This window comes from Pollachius pollachius (assembly GCF_949987615.1).
Source record: "Pollachius pollachius genome assembly, contig: scaffold_140, whole genome shotgun sequence".
Lineage (NCBI taxonomy): Eukaryota > Metazoa > Chordata > Actinopteri > Gadiformes > Gadidae > Pollachius > Pollachius pollachius.
In genome coordinates, this window is record NW_027641111.1 from 33,128 (window position 1) to 46,442 (window position 13,315).

General features: G+C 52.1%; 1 protein-coding gene across 1 annotated transcript; it reads left to right on the plus strand.

Annotated features, from left to right (window-relative positions):
• The first annotated feature begins 484 nt into the window (after positions 1-484).
• LOC307091748 (interferon regulatory factor 2-binding protein 2-A-like) lies at positions 485-2,753 on the plus strand. Its single transcript, XM_079759397.1, has 2 exons — positions 485-1,712; positions 2,013-2,753. The coding sequence occupies exons 1-2, from the start codon at positions 869-871 to the stop codon at positions 2,729-2,731; spliced, it is 1,563 nt and encodes a 520-aa protein (XP_079615523.1). The 5' UTR covers positions 485-868; the 3' UTR covers positions 2,732-2,753.
• The last annotated feature ends 10,562 nt before the right edge of the window (positions 2,754-13,315 follow it).

Consider the following 13,315-nt stretch of genomic DNA (forward strand, 5'->3'; position numbering starts at 1 on the left):
ATTGAGAAAAAAAAACGGCGCTGCTGCGTCGCTGATCGCTTCAGCCTCTCCCGGAGAACCGACCGTTCAGCGGTTTAACCGGAGAGCCACCAGGACCGGTTGGGTGATGATGTTTTCCCTCTGCAAACCCTTCAGATAGTTTCGTTTTTTAAACGCCCCGATTGGTAGAGTGCAACCACAGCCATTTTGTCGTATTCTCCAAAACCAGCTCCTTGTTCAGTTCACTTATTGAATGCAATAGTTCCCCTCCCTCCCTCCCCCCACACACCTCACCCCCCCCCCCCCCCCCCCAGCACACACACACACACACACACACACACACACACACACACACACACACACACACACACACACACACACACACACACACACACACACAAGTTGAATGCAACGCCACGGTGACTGGGTGTAGTTTTTGGCCCAGTGGTTCTCACTGATAAAATAAAAAAGGGGGATGTGACTGACGAGAGAGAGGGTTTGCGCTAAAGGGGGCTGTCGAAGAATCAAGTCAATAGACGCGAAGCTAGAGCAGGCTAGAGACGAGAGAGGAGCCACCGCGGGTTGAATGCTGGCCGGTGACGTCACTGCCCCACACATTGAGCCAGCAGCGGAGTTGTGGGCAGCAGCAGCAGAGAGAGAGAGAGAGACAGAGGCGCGCCGTAGTAAAGTGCACACTGTCATGAAGTTCTCCCTCTGACTCCATCGGTGTGTTGCTGTCGGGAGAGGACGGATTTTCGACCCCCCAAATCCCGGATCACGTCCCGGTTTTCACTTTTTCAGCGGAGGACCCCCCCATTTGGAACAGACTCGAGCGTGAACCCTGGGAACACAATTTTTTCGGGTGTTTTTTTTTGGGTGGCGGTAAGCAATGTCGTCCGCGGCGGTCGCTGCTTCTCGGAGGCAGTCGTGTTATTTATGTGACCTGCCGCGCATGCCGTGGGCCATGATCTGGGATTTTACCGAGCCCGTGTGCAGGGGATGTGTCAACTACGAGGGCGCGGACCGGATCGAGTTTGTGATTGAGACCGCCCGACAGCTAAAGAGGGCTCACGGATTTCAGGAGGGCAGATCTCCCGGGCCGGGGAAGTCCCAGCTTTCTGGGAAAGAGATTCAGGCTATCAACCATTCGGCTGGAGACCCCGGCTCGCGGCCGCCCCCCCAGCCCTTGGATCGCTACCCCCTCTCCTCCGACCGGCCGCCCAGGCTGGGTCCCGAGTATCAGTCTGGGAGGCAAGTGAACGGCCTCCCTGCCCCGAACGGATTTCCTAAACCAGATGACCCGCCAGAACTGAACCGCCAGAGCCCCAATCCTCGCAGGAATAGCACGGTGCCCCCGAACCTAGTGTCTTTGGGCAACGGGGGGAACATGCCCCCAGGCGTGCATGCTATCAACGGTAGACCCGGACAGATGGGGCTCCCGTCGGCGTTGTCGTCCGGCAGCCCGAACGACCTGGGCAGCAAGAGACCCGCCTCGGTGTCGAGCACGGAGCACGAACGGGAGGTGAAGGATAAGCACAGACAGGCGGACAGCCTCACGCCGGAGATCTCCGAGAGCCACAAAAACAGGGCCGAGCAGGACTGGATTGGCAAGGGCAAAACGGTGAGGGACCTGATGGCTCTGCACACGTTCGACAGCCGCTTCAAGAAGGACCATGCGGCCATGCAACAAAGGGTGATGGGCTACGAGGCGAGCGCCACGGCGTCAAAATCAGGTAAGCACCGCTACGGTGGTCCCGCATGACCATACCGATACCGTCTGTTTTCCTGCTTAACCGACCGTAAGATGGGTCACATGTGTTGGTGTTTTCCCCGTCGAAAGCCAAACACGGTATTGAGATAGTATGGCTGACTAATGTGTTGAGTGTGCGCCAAAGAATTAACCCCCCAAAAAACACAACCCTATATGTGGCGTTTGTACTATGCAGCTTGTGGTTCAGCCGGATGAATTATTCACTCTTGTCTGCCGCTGTGCCTCAACTCCGGTCTTCTGTTTAACCCCTTCCCACCACCAGACAGAGGAAAACACCCCCGCAGCATGAAGAGAAAAGCCTCCCCCGAGCCAGAGGGCGATGGGACCGCGGCCAAGCTCAACGGCGAGGCGCAGCAGTGGTTACCGCCTCCCTCAGACAGCCACAAGATGCCCCCGGTGCCCCCACCCAGCTTCACCTCTCCCCCCTCCACCATATCGCCCCACCCCCGCACCACCCCACCCGAGGCGGCCCAGAACGGCCAGTCTCCCATGGCGGCGCTCATCCTGGCAGCCGACAACGCGGGCGGCAACAGCTCCCCCAAGGACGTGAACCAGGTGCACTCCACCACCCGCCGCAACAGCAGCAGCCCCCTGTCGCCCTCCTCCATGAGCCAGCGGAGGCTCAACCAGCGGGAGGGCTCCGGCGGCGGGACGCCCCACGTGCCGGGCATGGACCAGGTGCACCCCCAGAGCATTCCGGACTCGTCGGTGCCGGGGAGTATACCCCTGTGCTGCACCCTGTGCCACGAACGTCTGGAGGACACACACTTTGTCCAGTGCCCGTCCGTGCCCTCGCACAAGTTCTGCTTCCCGTGCTCCCGGGAGAGCATCAAGCAACAGGGGGCCACGGGGGAGGTGTACTGCCCCAGCGGGGAGAAGTGTCCCCTGGTGGGCTCGAACGTACCCTGGGCCTTCATGCAGGGAGAGATCGCCACCATCCTCGCGGGAGACGTCAAAGTAAAAAAGGAGAGGGACCCTTGATTTTGTTGCGAACACTTTTTGGGGGAGGAGGGGGGGTAGGGAGGGAGGGAGGGAGGGAGGGAGGGAGGGAGGGGTGGGGGAATCAGAAATATGAGTATAAATATATAAATATCACATACATACCATTCAAAACAAACAAACTAACGGACTTGTACATATTGGACCCAAGGGAAGAGTATACTTCGTAAACATGGTTGTATAATTTTTGATTTTTGAATACATTGTGTTTCTATATTTTTGAAGATAAAGGTATGTACTCATTATAATGGACTACGTTCCTATTCGTTGATGTTTAACACAATTCTTGATGTACTTTTAGGTCTGGTGGCAGTTCCTGTTTAACGTAGAATGTGACTAATGCTACTCTACGAGCACTTGGCAAAACTGAAATGCTTTTAGTTGTACTTGTATGCACTTGTTTAAAAATTGCCAAATACAATTTCTGATCTTGTATGAACTCATTGTCTGAGCTTGCTTCATTTAAATGATACCGACCATAACCTTCCCTTCCCCTTTTTGGCTCAAAGTATGAGCTGCTACTACTACTAGGTGATTCTGCTGTGAGAGAGACAGCCATGTTATCACCACACAGAACAGCCCAATAGAGGCAGGGCTGCACAGCCATACAGCCAGCTTCAAAGCTCAGCACTCAGCCCTCCTATGGATATTTTTAAAATGAATGTCGTAAATACACACTGATGAATATCTCCCCTAGGATTGTAGACCCCCCCCCCCCCCCCCCCCCCCCCCCTACTGTATCTGATTGCAGCATACAGAATAAGGTGCAGAGTCATGTTCACTCAGAGGGAATCTGTTGAGTCATTAGCAGGGGAAAGTGCGTGGTCGTCGGCAGGATACTATCCTGCATCCCACAAACGGCGCATTTACACACTTAACCTTAATGAATTGAACTGTGGACATAATAGCAGTTGCACTATTTTACATTTTAAAACGAGTCTATGGTTTGTGACGTATCGCATTGGGCTTCGAGTGGTATGCGGTCTTATAAAAGAAGAGCTCTTTCGACATGTTTTTCCCAGTACGAGCCCCGCCACCAGATGATTTATAATTGACTAACTTAATGAAAACACACCAACCTTTGAACTTTGGCCGCGTAGACATTTTATAAACAAATATAAACAATCGGAAGCGTGTTGTTGTGCAGACGTGACGACATTCTTGCAGCGAGTCACGTGATTGCTGCGAGAATATTTCCGCCTTTCCTTTTTGCACAACGTCAACAAAAGCTTGCACATTCGCCACCGGTGTCTTCATGCAGGGCTGGCACGGCACGCCAGCGTGCGTGCACTATTATTCACCTCAAGTTGCAACCGTCACGCATCCCGTCTTGCAACCTTACTATAAACACAAACGTTGTGTGTGTATGTGTGTGGCACGACAACGTGTCAGTCACTGCAGTGCTGCATGCATCTTTCTCGCAAGACAAAGAACCTCTTGTTGGGGGCTTATAAAAGACATTCTGCAATTCAGAAACAAGGTAATTCTAAGGGATGAGGAACGTCTTAGTATACGGTTGCATGATGCACATATTGTTACCTATTTGTGTCAGTCTTTGTGAAATGTACACTCGTTGCCAACTGATGTCCAGCGAGTTGCCGTTCACGTCACTTTTTAGTTCTCCAATATATGCGTTTGCTATCCGCTAGAGTCTTTTTATCACTGGAAATAAACACATTGCCCTGGACAATGCAGCATACTATTCTGCACCACATTTACTTTACATATTTGTAGGTGTTTGGTATTTTATACAATGTTGGGTTTAAGAGCAAAGCATACCATATTTCCCTTTTTATTTTTCCCTGCTTTGTTTGACTGACTGATATAGTCAGTGGTTGGAAGTGAATGCTACATCTCGTTCAAAGGAATCCATTTAGAGCACATGCTTTCAATGCTGATATTCTTCAATGAATATTAACCTTCCTGTGTTTCAACAGAACCTGTTCTATTTTTATGGAGGTGTGTTTTGCAACATAGCTGTGACGTGTGTGTGTGTGTGTGTGTGTTTGAAGTCCTTTTCCGTTTGTCTGACATTTATCTGGGACTTATCAGTCGGACTTTGATTGCTGAAACACTGCCACCCAGCCTGATAAAGGGAGATTGTCTGCTATTGACTTGCATGTGACTCCAGGACAGCGGCCGTTCCATATTCACAGTCTGTCAAGCTTAACCGCTGCTGACAAACACATCAGCATGACACATAGTGCAATCTGAGTTTTTTTTTAATTATTTACCACCGTGACCTACTTGCTCCTCAATCCGGTGGTACGAGAGCCAGAGGAAAAACTGCAGATTTATCTTTAGTGTTTAGCCGCGCGTATGGCCGAAACATTTTATGGATTAAGAAAAACACAACATGCTTGACCTAGCGTGTGATGCGAAGCCACACACAGGTGACTGTAACCGCATGTGTTTATCACACTAATGCTGCACACCTCCCACAATGTGCTGATAAAGTGTCCACTTTAACGGCTCGGGTCACAACACAGCGGTCAGTTGCATGGCTACGAGGGTGGTGGGTAAACATGAGGTTCCTGGATACTGTTTGTCGAATCATGTGCTGAAAGACATTAACCCCCCCCCCCTTCCCCAGCCATGGGTCATTATCTATCTGTAAAACAATGTATTTCTAATTCTCTAGCAGATTCACTGCGGAAGGAAATTCTGGAGAGAGGTGCTGTGGTGGCTGGTGTATGCAACGAGCACACTAAGGTAAAGCAGTTTGTGTTCATATAGGAAATAAGTTTGGAAAAAAAGTTAAATATTGGATGGTGCTACTATTGGTTGTAACTTTGACCTACATAGAGCCACCTTTTGATCCCATCGTGTAGAGATAAGGCACTATGAATCACCCTTTTCACAATATCGGTTAAATATTACCCCGGCGGAGAGACGTCAAGAATGTTCTCAGGTTCAAACTCCGACCTGTCAGAACTTCCCATTCCTTTTCTTGGGAACATCGCTGTATCAGTTGACCTTCCTCCTAGACCTCATGAATGGACACACACATCGAGGCCTAACCTGCACCTGGGCAGAGTCCAACCGCCTCGCGGGATAATATCACTACGCAGTAAACAGAAAATAGCCTTCCTCCTCTATCGCCTTCGTTGACACATCGTAGTTTCTTGAAACATTTCCTCAATCAAATGGCACCATGACCTACGATCAGTTTTGATCTCAAGGTGAATGTTTCCCAATCTATCAGAAGTGTTTCTCGTTAACGGGGGGGTAGAAGTGTTCCTGTAACGGACACGTGGCCACAGAGATCTTTTCTAGAAGGGTCTTCTTCATCAGCCGTTCAGCTCGATCAATGGTCGTAAAGTTCCCCTATTGACCGGTAGATGTATTTATTTGAAGCTGCCCCTTTTAATCAAGGTAAGTGAAAGGCATTAACCGAAGTGAGGTAAACAGTTGGTTGGCGCCCTGGCTGTTCCCATTTCCTTTAATGGTTAACTGAATCGTATGTCGGCACACGGCTTTTTGCACACTGATGTTGACACACACGGCGGCTCGGGCAGCAGTTCTTATCTGTTGGCTTTTGAGCGGGTTGTCATTCTTATCTTTCATGTTTCCCGCTTTCCATCCCTGTAAATGTATACTGCTCGGTTTTGGACACTATGTACTAGTGGTAAGGCCCGACCAGATATTGGGGAAGTATGTTTGTCTAATAAATGTACATGAAGGCCTGGTAAATATGAGAGACACAGATATAGCGGCTGTTCCGTCTCCACTGTGTCACTGATACTACAGGGCTTGTACGTTGCGACATCACATCACATCGCAATGGCTGCGCCATTTTGGAAGCATAGGAGCATGCGATTGTCAGTTACTACCGTGGTAGTAAAGCCTTTTTGTTGGTTCATCGTGAAATGATTCATCATACTGGGAAGAAATGTTTGCGTTCAAATGCCACAGCATTTCACATACAAGACATGGAAAAACAACGTTTTCAATAGCATAGGAAACGATATGTTTACATTGATTTTAGGTTTTTATAAAAAAACAAACAAAAAAAAATCCCAGGATTCATTCTGGTGTATGAGCCGTATTGCGATCTCGACTTTACCCCCGTACACCGACTTCTGCCCGACACAGCCCCAGTTCAACACGAGCAAGGCGTCAAACCTTATCAAACCGACTATAATATTTTCTAAAGAATTGAGTTTGGCACGAGCATAGAGAGGGGGCTTTTGGGGGTGGGGGGTAGGGGGTGCCTGATCCAGCCAGCTGTTTCTCTAATGAATCTATGTTTAGAACCATAAATCAAAAGGCTGCGTCGCTCTGCCGTAATCCCCTGAAAGAGCGTGGAGACGGGGATGTGCCAAAAGGAGAATCTGGTCCACATTTCTCCGCTCCCAGTATAACTTATCCACCGGTTTAATTTTAGACCTGTCAGGGAAAACAAGGTCACCGCAAATGCTGTATCGGGGACACGCTCGGATGAGCTGCCGCCTCCTCCTCCTTCTGTGTTTTTTTTCTGAGCAGCCAAAGTTTCCCTTTGGAGTCGTGATGTGGGGCTGGTGCCGAGACTAAGTAATGATGGTTGCTCCGCTCAGCTTCGGGGGTTGAAGAAGATGGAGCTCAAACCAGCAATTAGGGGAAGTGTTGCCAAGTCCGCAGGATACGTGAACGAAAACAGAAAAACCCCCTTCGGATTTTTTTGGCTTGGGCCGAGAAGGTGGCTTACATGTGGCGCTGACATCGCCTGCGTACCGCTGCGGCCTGCAGCGTTCGCTCTATTTTGATGTGGAAAGGCTTCTTCTGTGGGCAAAAGGGGCGGTGATGAGGGGGGGGCTGGTGACTTACACTCCTCCACAGACACACACTGCATTGAACGTGTATGGTACATGCATCTGTTTCACTCTGCCTTTGGCAAAAAACATCCCAAAGCTTTGCGGCGTATTTCTATGTAGAGTATTATGTGGAAAGGCAGACGAAAGCCTCTGAGCCTTGTTTATCGAGGTATTCTTTCATGAAAGATCTGTTTTTACTCTTCATCCCCCTCCTCCTCCCGGGGCATTTAACGCTGGTCTTCCTGCACTGCGTTCTCTAGCTCCTCCCTTCTGCTTTGTGAACCCGCATTTCTGCTTTCATCGTGTAATCTCAGATCTCCACCTGCTCTATCTAGCTACCCTTGCTTTTCTCTCTGCCGGACACTAATGCTCATGCCCGCAGTAGCCCTCTATTCCTCCTCTCTGTGGCGTGGCTGTGAATCAAGTCTGTGAAATGGAAATTGGGAGTCTCTCTCTCTCTCTCTCTCTCTCTCTCTCTCTCTCTCTCTCTCTCTCTCTCTCTCTCTCTCTCTCTCTCTCTCTCTCCCTGTCTGTCTGTCTCTATCTCTATCTCTCTCCCTTCCCTCCCTTCCTCCCTCACTCCTTTTGCAGACATCAAAACGAGGCTGTGTCTCCAATGTTTTTCTCAGATCTTGGAGTGCTGCCAAATCTTAAAAAGTGGAGCAGAGAGAGAGAGAGGGAGTGGGAGAAGACAAATGTACATTTGAGAGAGCGAGAGAGAGAGAGACGGTGTAAGGAAAACATGGGACTAATCCAAATTAGGGCCTGGACTCCTGCTTTGGCCAGGCTGATCGCAGCTCCTTTCGGTTTCTGCTTAGTCACCGCTTCGGCTTCTGAGTCAGCTTGATGAGATGGTATTCTGATAACGTACTGAACGCTGAACCAAATGAGAAACAAGGTCACTATCCTCTCAAATTAAAAACACTCAAATATCTAAATATTAATGTGTCGGTAAACATATAAGTAGCTGGGAGCTATACACTCACTCTTGGTTGGAAATGTTTTTCTTCTGTGCATTCGCACTCAAACTAAAATCAAAACCTCATTGTATCAAACGCACGGCACCAACTCCAACCCCAACCCCCTTTTTTTTATTTAAACGTCTATAAGCGGATTGTTTACTATGTCTGTCATGGCATCTTTTGAAAGTTAAACTTTCCTATCGGTGCCAGACGACTTAAGGGTAAACATGTGAGCACAAGTGCCTATTTATTGAAGAAGTATTCCCGGCCAGCTGTCCCGCGGTCGACTTTCATCGTGGCTCCGTGTGAAGTGTGAATGAGCCCCAGCAAACAGAGCTGCGGTGGGCTCAGCACCAGAGGACAGGCCCGGCGCGTACTTCCGTCGAGTGTGAGGCTGGGCCACCGGTGTTGCCACGGCAATCCCCCACTCCCCTCCCCAGGTGTCTGCTTTTCAAACCGGCCATCCTCTTGTGTTAGGCTACCCGCGGGGGGAGACTGGCTGGGCGGTTAGCCTGGCTACGGGGTTGTCATGGTGGGTGGGTCTGGTGGCAGGTGACTGGTTAGTCCTTTACAGCCCTCAGGGCCTTGTTTAGTCAGCTGAGGGGGGAGAGAGCTCTGGGTTCAAATGGATGGTGTTTGCTTGTGGAGCGGCCATCTGTGCTTTTGCTTTTAAAGAGCTGAATAACGCATCCAGGCCAAAAGCTGTAAACAAGCCGAAGCCGGGTTGCTCTGCGTGGGTGTGTTTTTTTTTTTTTTTGTGTTTTGGTACGTTCATGTCGGGAAGTTTAATTAAACGTGTACGTGTGTCGCGGCGCTGCGCTTTGTGGCTAATGCGTTGAGATGTGTCGAGATATCTACGTGTGTTGCTTGGCTATCTCGCCTGCGTCTGCTGCCTGGTGGGCCGCTGGTGGGGGGCGGGCTATAGCCCGGCTCGCTCGGGCTTTGATCGGACGGAGGGATTGGACGCCGCGGTGTGTCAGCAGATCCAAAGTGATGGATTATGAGACACCCTGGGCGGCTTATTTCCCCTCCTGCCCCACCCTGCCTTTTCCCCTCCTCTCTATCTCCTTTTAATCTGTCTAATGTTCACTGGTTCCTCATCTCCTAGTCCACCTCGTCGCCCGCCACGGGGCCCCGGGGCCAGTCACAGTGCGTTGCGAGTTCGAGTCAGGGCACGGCACGGCAGTAAACAACTTCTCTGTGCCACAACCAAACCATTTTAACATTTAGCATCTCATGCCAAACTTCAAAGGGCCACAAGAATGTCTGGGGCCAGTGGATAGCCTTTTAGTTTTTTTCTCTGTGTTGTATAAATAAAGAATTCCTCGGGAACTCAAAGTGTTGTGCAACGCCCCTTCTGGTCCCCACATTACAGAGATGGATGTCAGGATATACACTCTCCATTCTCTGCTAATCTTTTTAGCTTTCTTTGTGTTTGTGTTTGTGTTTGTGTTTGTGTGCGTGTGCGTGTGTGTGTTTTTGTGTTTGTGTGCATGGCCGACACTCACGCCTGCACACACTTGCACGGAAGCACTTTAGTCTGTTGTAGGTTACATAACACTGAGTGGGAGCTATTTCTCCTCTCTGCACTAATGTTGTTGTCAATCAAGACTTCATAGCAGCTGCCACTGCACAAACTCTACAGAGAGAGAAATAAGCCTGTACCCCTTTTGTTCGCTCTTCCCTGCCCGTTAAGAGATTCCTTCTCTTTATTCCCCCCGTGTGCTCTGTCTTTCTCTGGTGTCTTTGTTTGTCTGTTCAAAATAGTTTTCCCGACACGTGTTTGCAAATGCTATGCTGTGAACATTGGAACATTCTAGAGAAGGAGGGAGAGAGGGAGGGGAGAGAGAGAGAGAGAGATTGGGGGGAGAGTGATAGAGACAGGGGCGCTGGAGGCCAGGGTCTCGGGGTCAGCTGTGAAAATAGGCAGGGCCTGCGCTTGACAGGTGATGTCTATTATTGGAGGCGGCGGTGACTTGGAGGGTGTTACACAACAGCGTGCCGTGGCCGGGGTTGTTTCGGGAGGCCTGCAGAGGCCGCGGAGAATCCGATCGCTCGGGCGCAGTGGGACCCCCGACAGGTGGTGACGGACAACGCGCAGCGGATCCTGCTGCCGGTGGCGGTGGCGGTGGTGGTGGTGGTGGTGGTGGTGGTGGCGGTGGTGGTGGTGGTGGCGGTGGTGGTGGTGGTGGTGTAAGGTTGGGGGGGCAGGGTCGGGTTGGGTGTTGATGGAAACTGGCTCGGAGCCTTGTTGCCTCGGCAGCGTCGGGGGTGGGCGTGGGGCGTGGGGCATGTGGGGGGTGTGCCGCCCCCACAGGCATTCCGAGAGCCCTCCTCGTGTACGAACTCGATCCAGCACGGCGGAGGCCGCCGAGCCGCCGCTCTTGTGTTCCGCCCGTCAGCGAGCGGCTGCAGCGGCAACGCCCGCGGCGCGCTAATGACAGGCCACGCTGGATCTACTGTGTACGCGTCCGCCGGCCTGTAATGATATAATCATAGGGCCCTGGTGGCAGGAACCCTCTCCCATATGCTGCTCCCCAACCCCTTGTCCCCTTCCTTTGACTGGAATGTCGAGTTGGGTGGCGGGCAGGGGGTGGGGGTTGGGAGGGGGGGGGGGGGGGGGGGGGGGGGGGGGGGGGTAGTGATCCGATGTGCTCCCGAGTGATGGCTACCTCTACGTGGCTGTGCTCCGGATGGGAGGGGTGGAGGGGACGGGGACTGGGGGGGAGAGAGGTGGGTGGTGCGGGGGGGGGGGGGGGTGTTTCTGGTTGAGTGTGAGTTTGAGTAAGTCCGGGCAGCGAGCCAAGCATGCCGATGTAGAGGGACGGGTGCAGAGGGAGGGGGGGAGAGGGAGAGAGGTAGAGAGAGGGACTGACTCTTTCGCGCTGGCGCAGTGTCAGCTTGACTAGCACACAGCTGCTTCTGGAAAACTCTGCACCCTGCCCCAGTAAACCGCCAGGCATTACATGAATAACAAGAATGGCCTTGCCGTCCACGGCGGATGCTCTTTTGACGCGGGCCTAGCAGACTGGTGCAAATGGCCTGGCCTTGCACATAGTGGAAAAGTCAACAATGAAGGGGAGACCAGCGCACAATGAGGAAATGAAATCCCTGGTTTAGACCGGCTTTGTCTGGACAAGAGTGCAGTTGACACAGAACCCGAGGGCTGCGGGGGGAAAGGCTGTGTAACAATATGCCGACTGATGTGTTTTGATGGGGTAACTTGTGCACCAGCCAGGCACTAATTGCAGAGTAAGAAGGCACCAGAGGAGCTTTAGCAGCACGGGGATTTCACATATTTATATTCAGTGTTTTTTTTTTTTTTTCCGTCCGAGCACCGAGAGGGCGAGGGAGGGAGGGCGAGGGAGAGAGGGAGAGGGTGAGCCAGGGAGCGAAAACAAGCAACCAAGGCTTTTGGAAAAAAAGAGAGAAAGGCTAAGACACGTTGCCACGGCGATACCGGGCACCGTTCTGCACACGCACAGTCAACACCTGAGAGTGCCGGCCGCGCAGCGAGCGTATGTCGCTAGGCACACAAGATAACGCCGGCTCTTAGCGCTCGCCGGCCATTAGCGACGCGGCTGACGTTTCCCCGGCCAACCTGTCCGGACACGGCCGCTAAAGAGACAAGTTGTCTACTCATCTCTCCTCCTCCTCCCGGTGTTCCTACCGCTAGCCTGGCTAGCCTCGTGCTCCTCCTCCCTCCTCCCCTCGTCTTCCCCCCCCCCCCCCCCCCCCCCGGGCCGGTCTGAAAGGACCTTATGTGTGCATCCAAAACACGGTTGCTTGTATAAATAGCAACGGCCGCATGGCTTGCCGCTGACACCTGACATTTTCCTGCCCCGGCAGGCCGCGGGTGCGCTTGGCGCTGGGCACACATTCTTCCCTGGGGTTTATCCATCAGCTAGTTGATGCAAAGCCCTGCCTACTGCCCCCCCATCCCCCCCCCCGCCCCGAACACACACACACACACACACACACCCTCCCCTCTACTATGCGCTCGTAACATAACACGAGCCTCACCATTCTATCTTTTCATCTCTTAGCATGCATGCACTGAATGGCACTGGCTCGCCCCCGCCCTGCCCTGAGTTTCTTCCTTTCTTTCACTCTCTCTCTCGCCCTCTCTCTGCAACTCTCTCTCCCTCGCTCTCTCTCGCTCTCTCTCTCTCGCCCTCTCTCTCTGCAACTCTCTCTCCCTCGCTCTCTCTCTCGCTCGCTCGCTCTCTCTCGCCCCCTCTCTCTGCAACACTCTCTCCCTCGCTCTCTCTCTCGCGTTCTCTTTCTCTTTCGCTCTCTCTCTCTGCAACACTCTCTCGCGCTCTTTCTCTCTCTCGCTCTCTCTCTCTCTCTCTCTCTCGCGCTCTCTCTCTCTCTCTCCCCCCCACCATCTCTCTGCAACACTCTCACCCCCGCCCTCTCTCACCACCGCCCTCTCTCTCCCCCACTCTGCCCTCTCAGTCCCCCTGCGCCGTCTCTCCGCCCGCTGCCAGCGTTGAGGCCATTAGCTATCGGCAAAGAGCCGGGGCTTCTTCTAAAGACTAAACACAACAACATAACAACAACAACAGCAGCAGCCATGAAAACCTCAAAATGGCCAAAAACGGAAAATGGAGGACTGGGATTCACGCAGGGCTACAGTAGTAGCGGTGGCAGGGAATGAGAGAGAGAGAGAGAATGTGTGGGCAACCGGCGGTTTCTGGCTCTTTGCCCAGCGCAAACAGCAGCAGTGCAGCATGTCAATATGGTAGTTGTCATGGAAACTAGGACGGTGCACACCACAACACTGCCAGAGTAGGACCTTGAAGCCG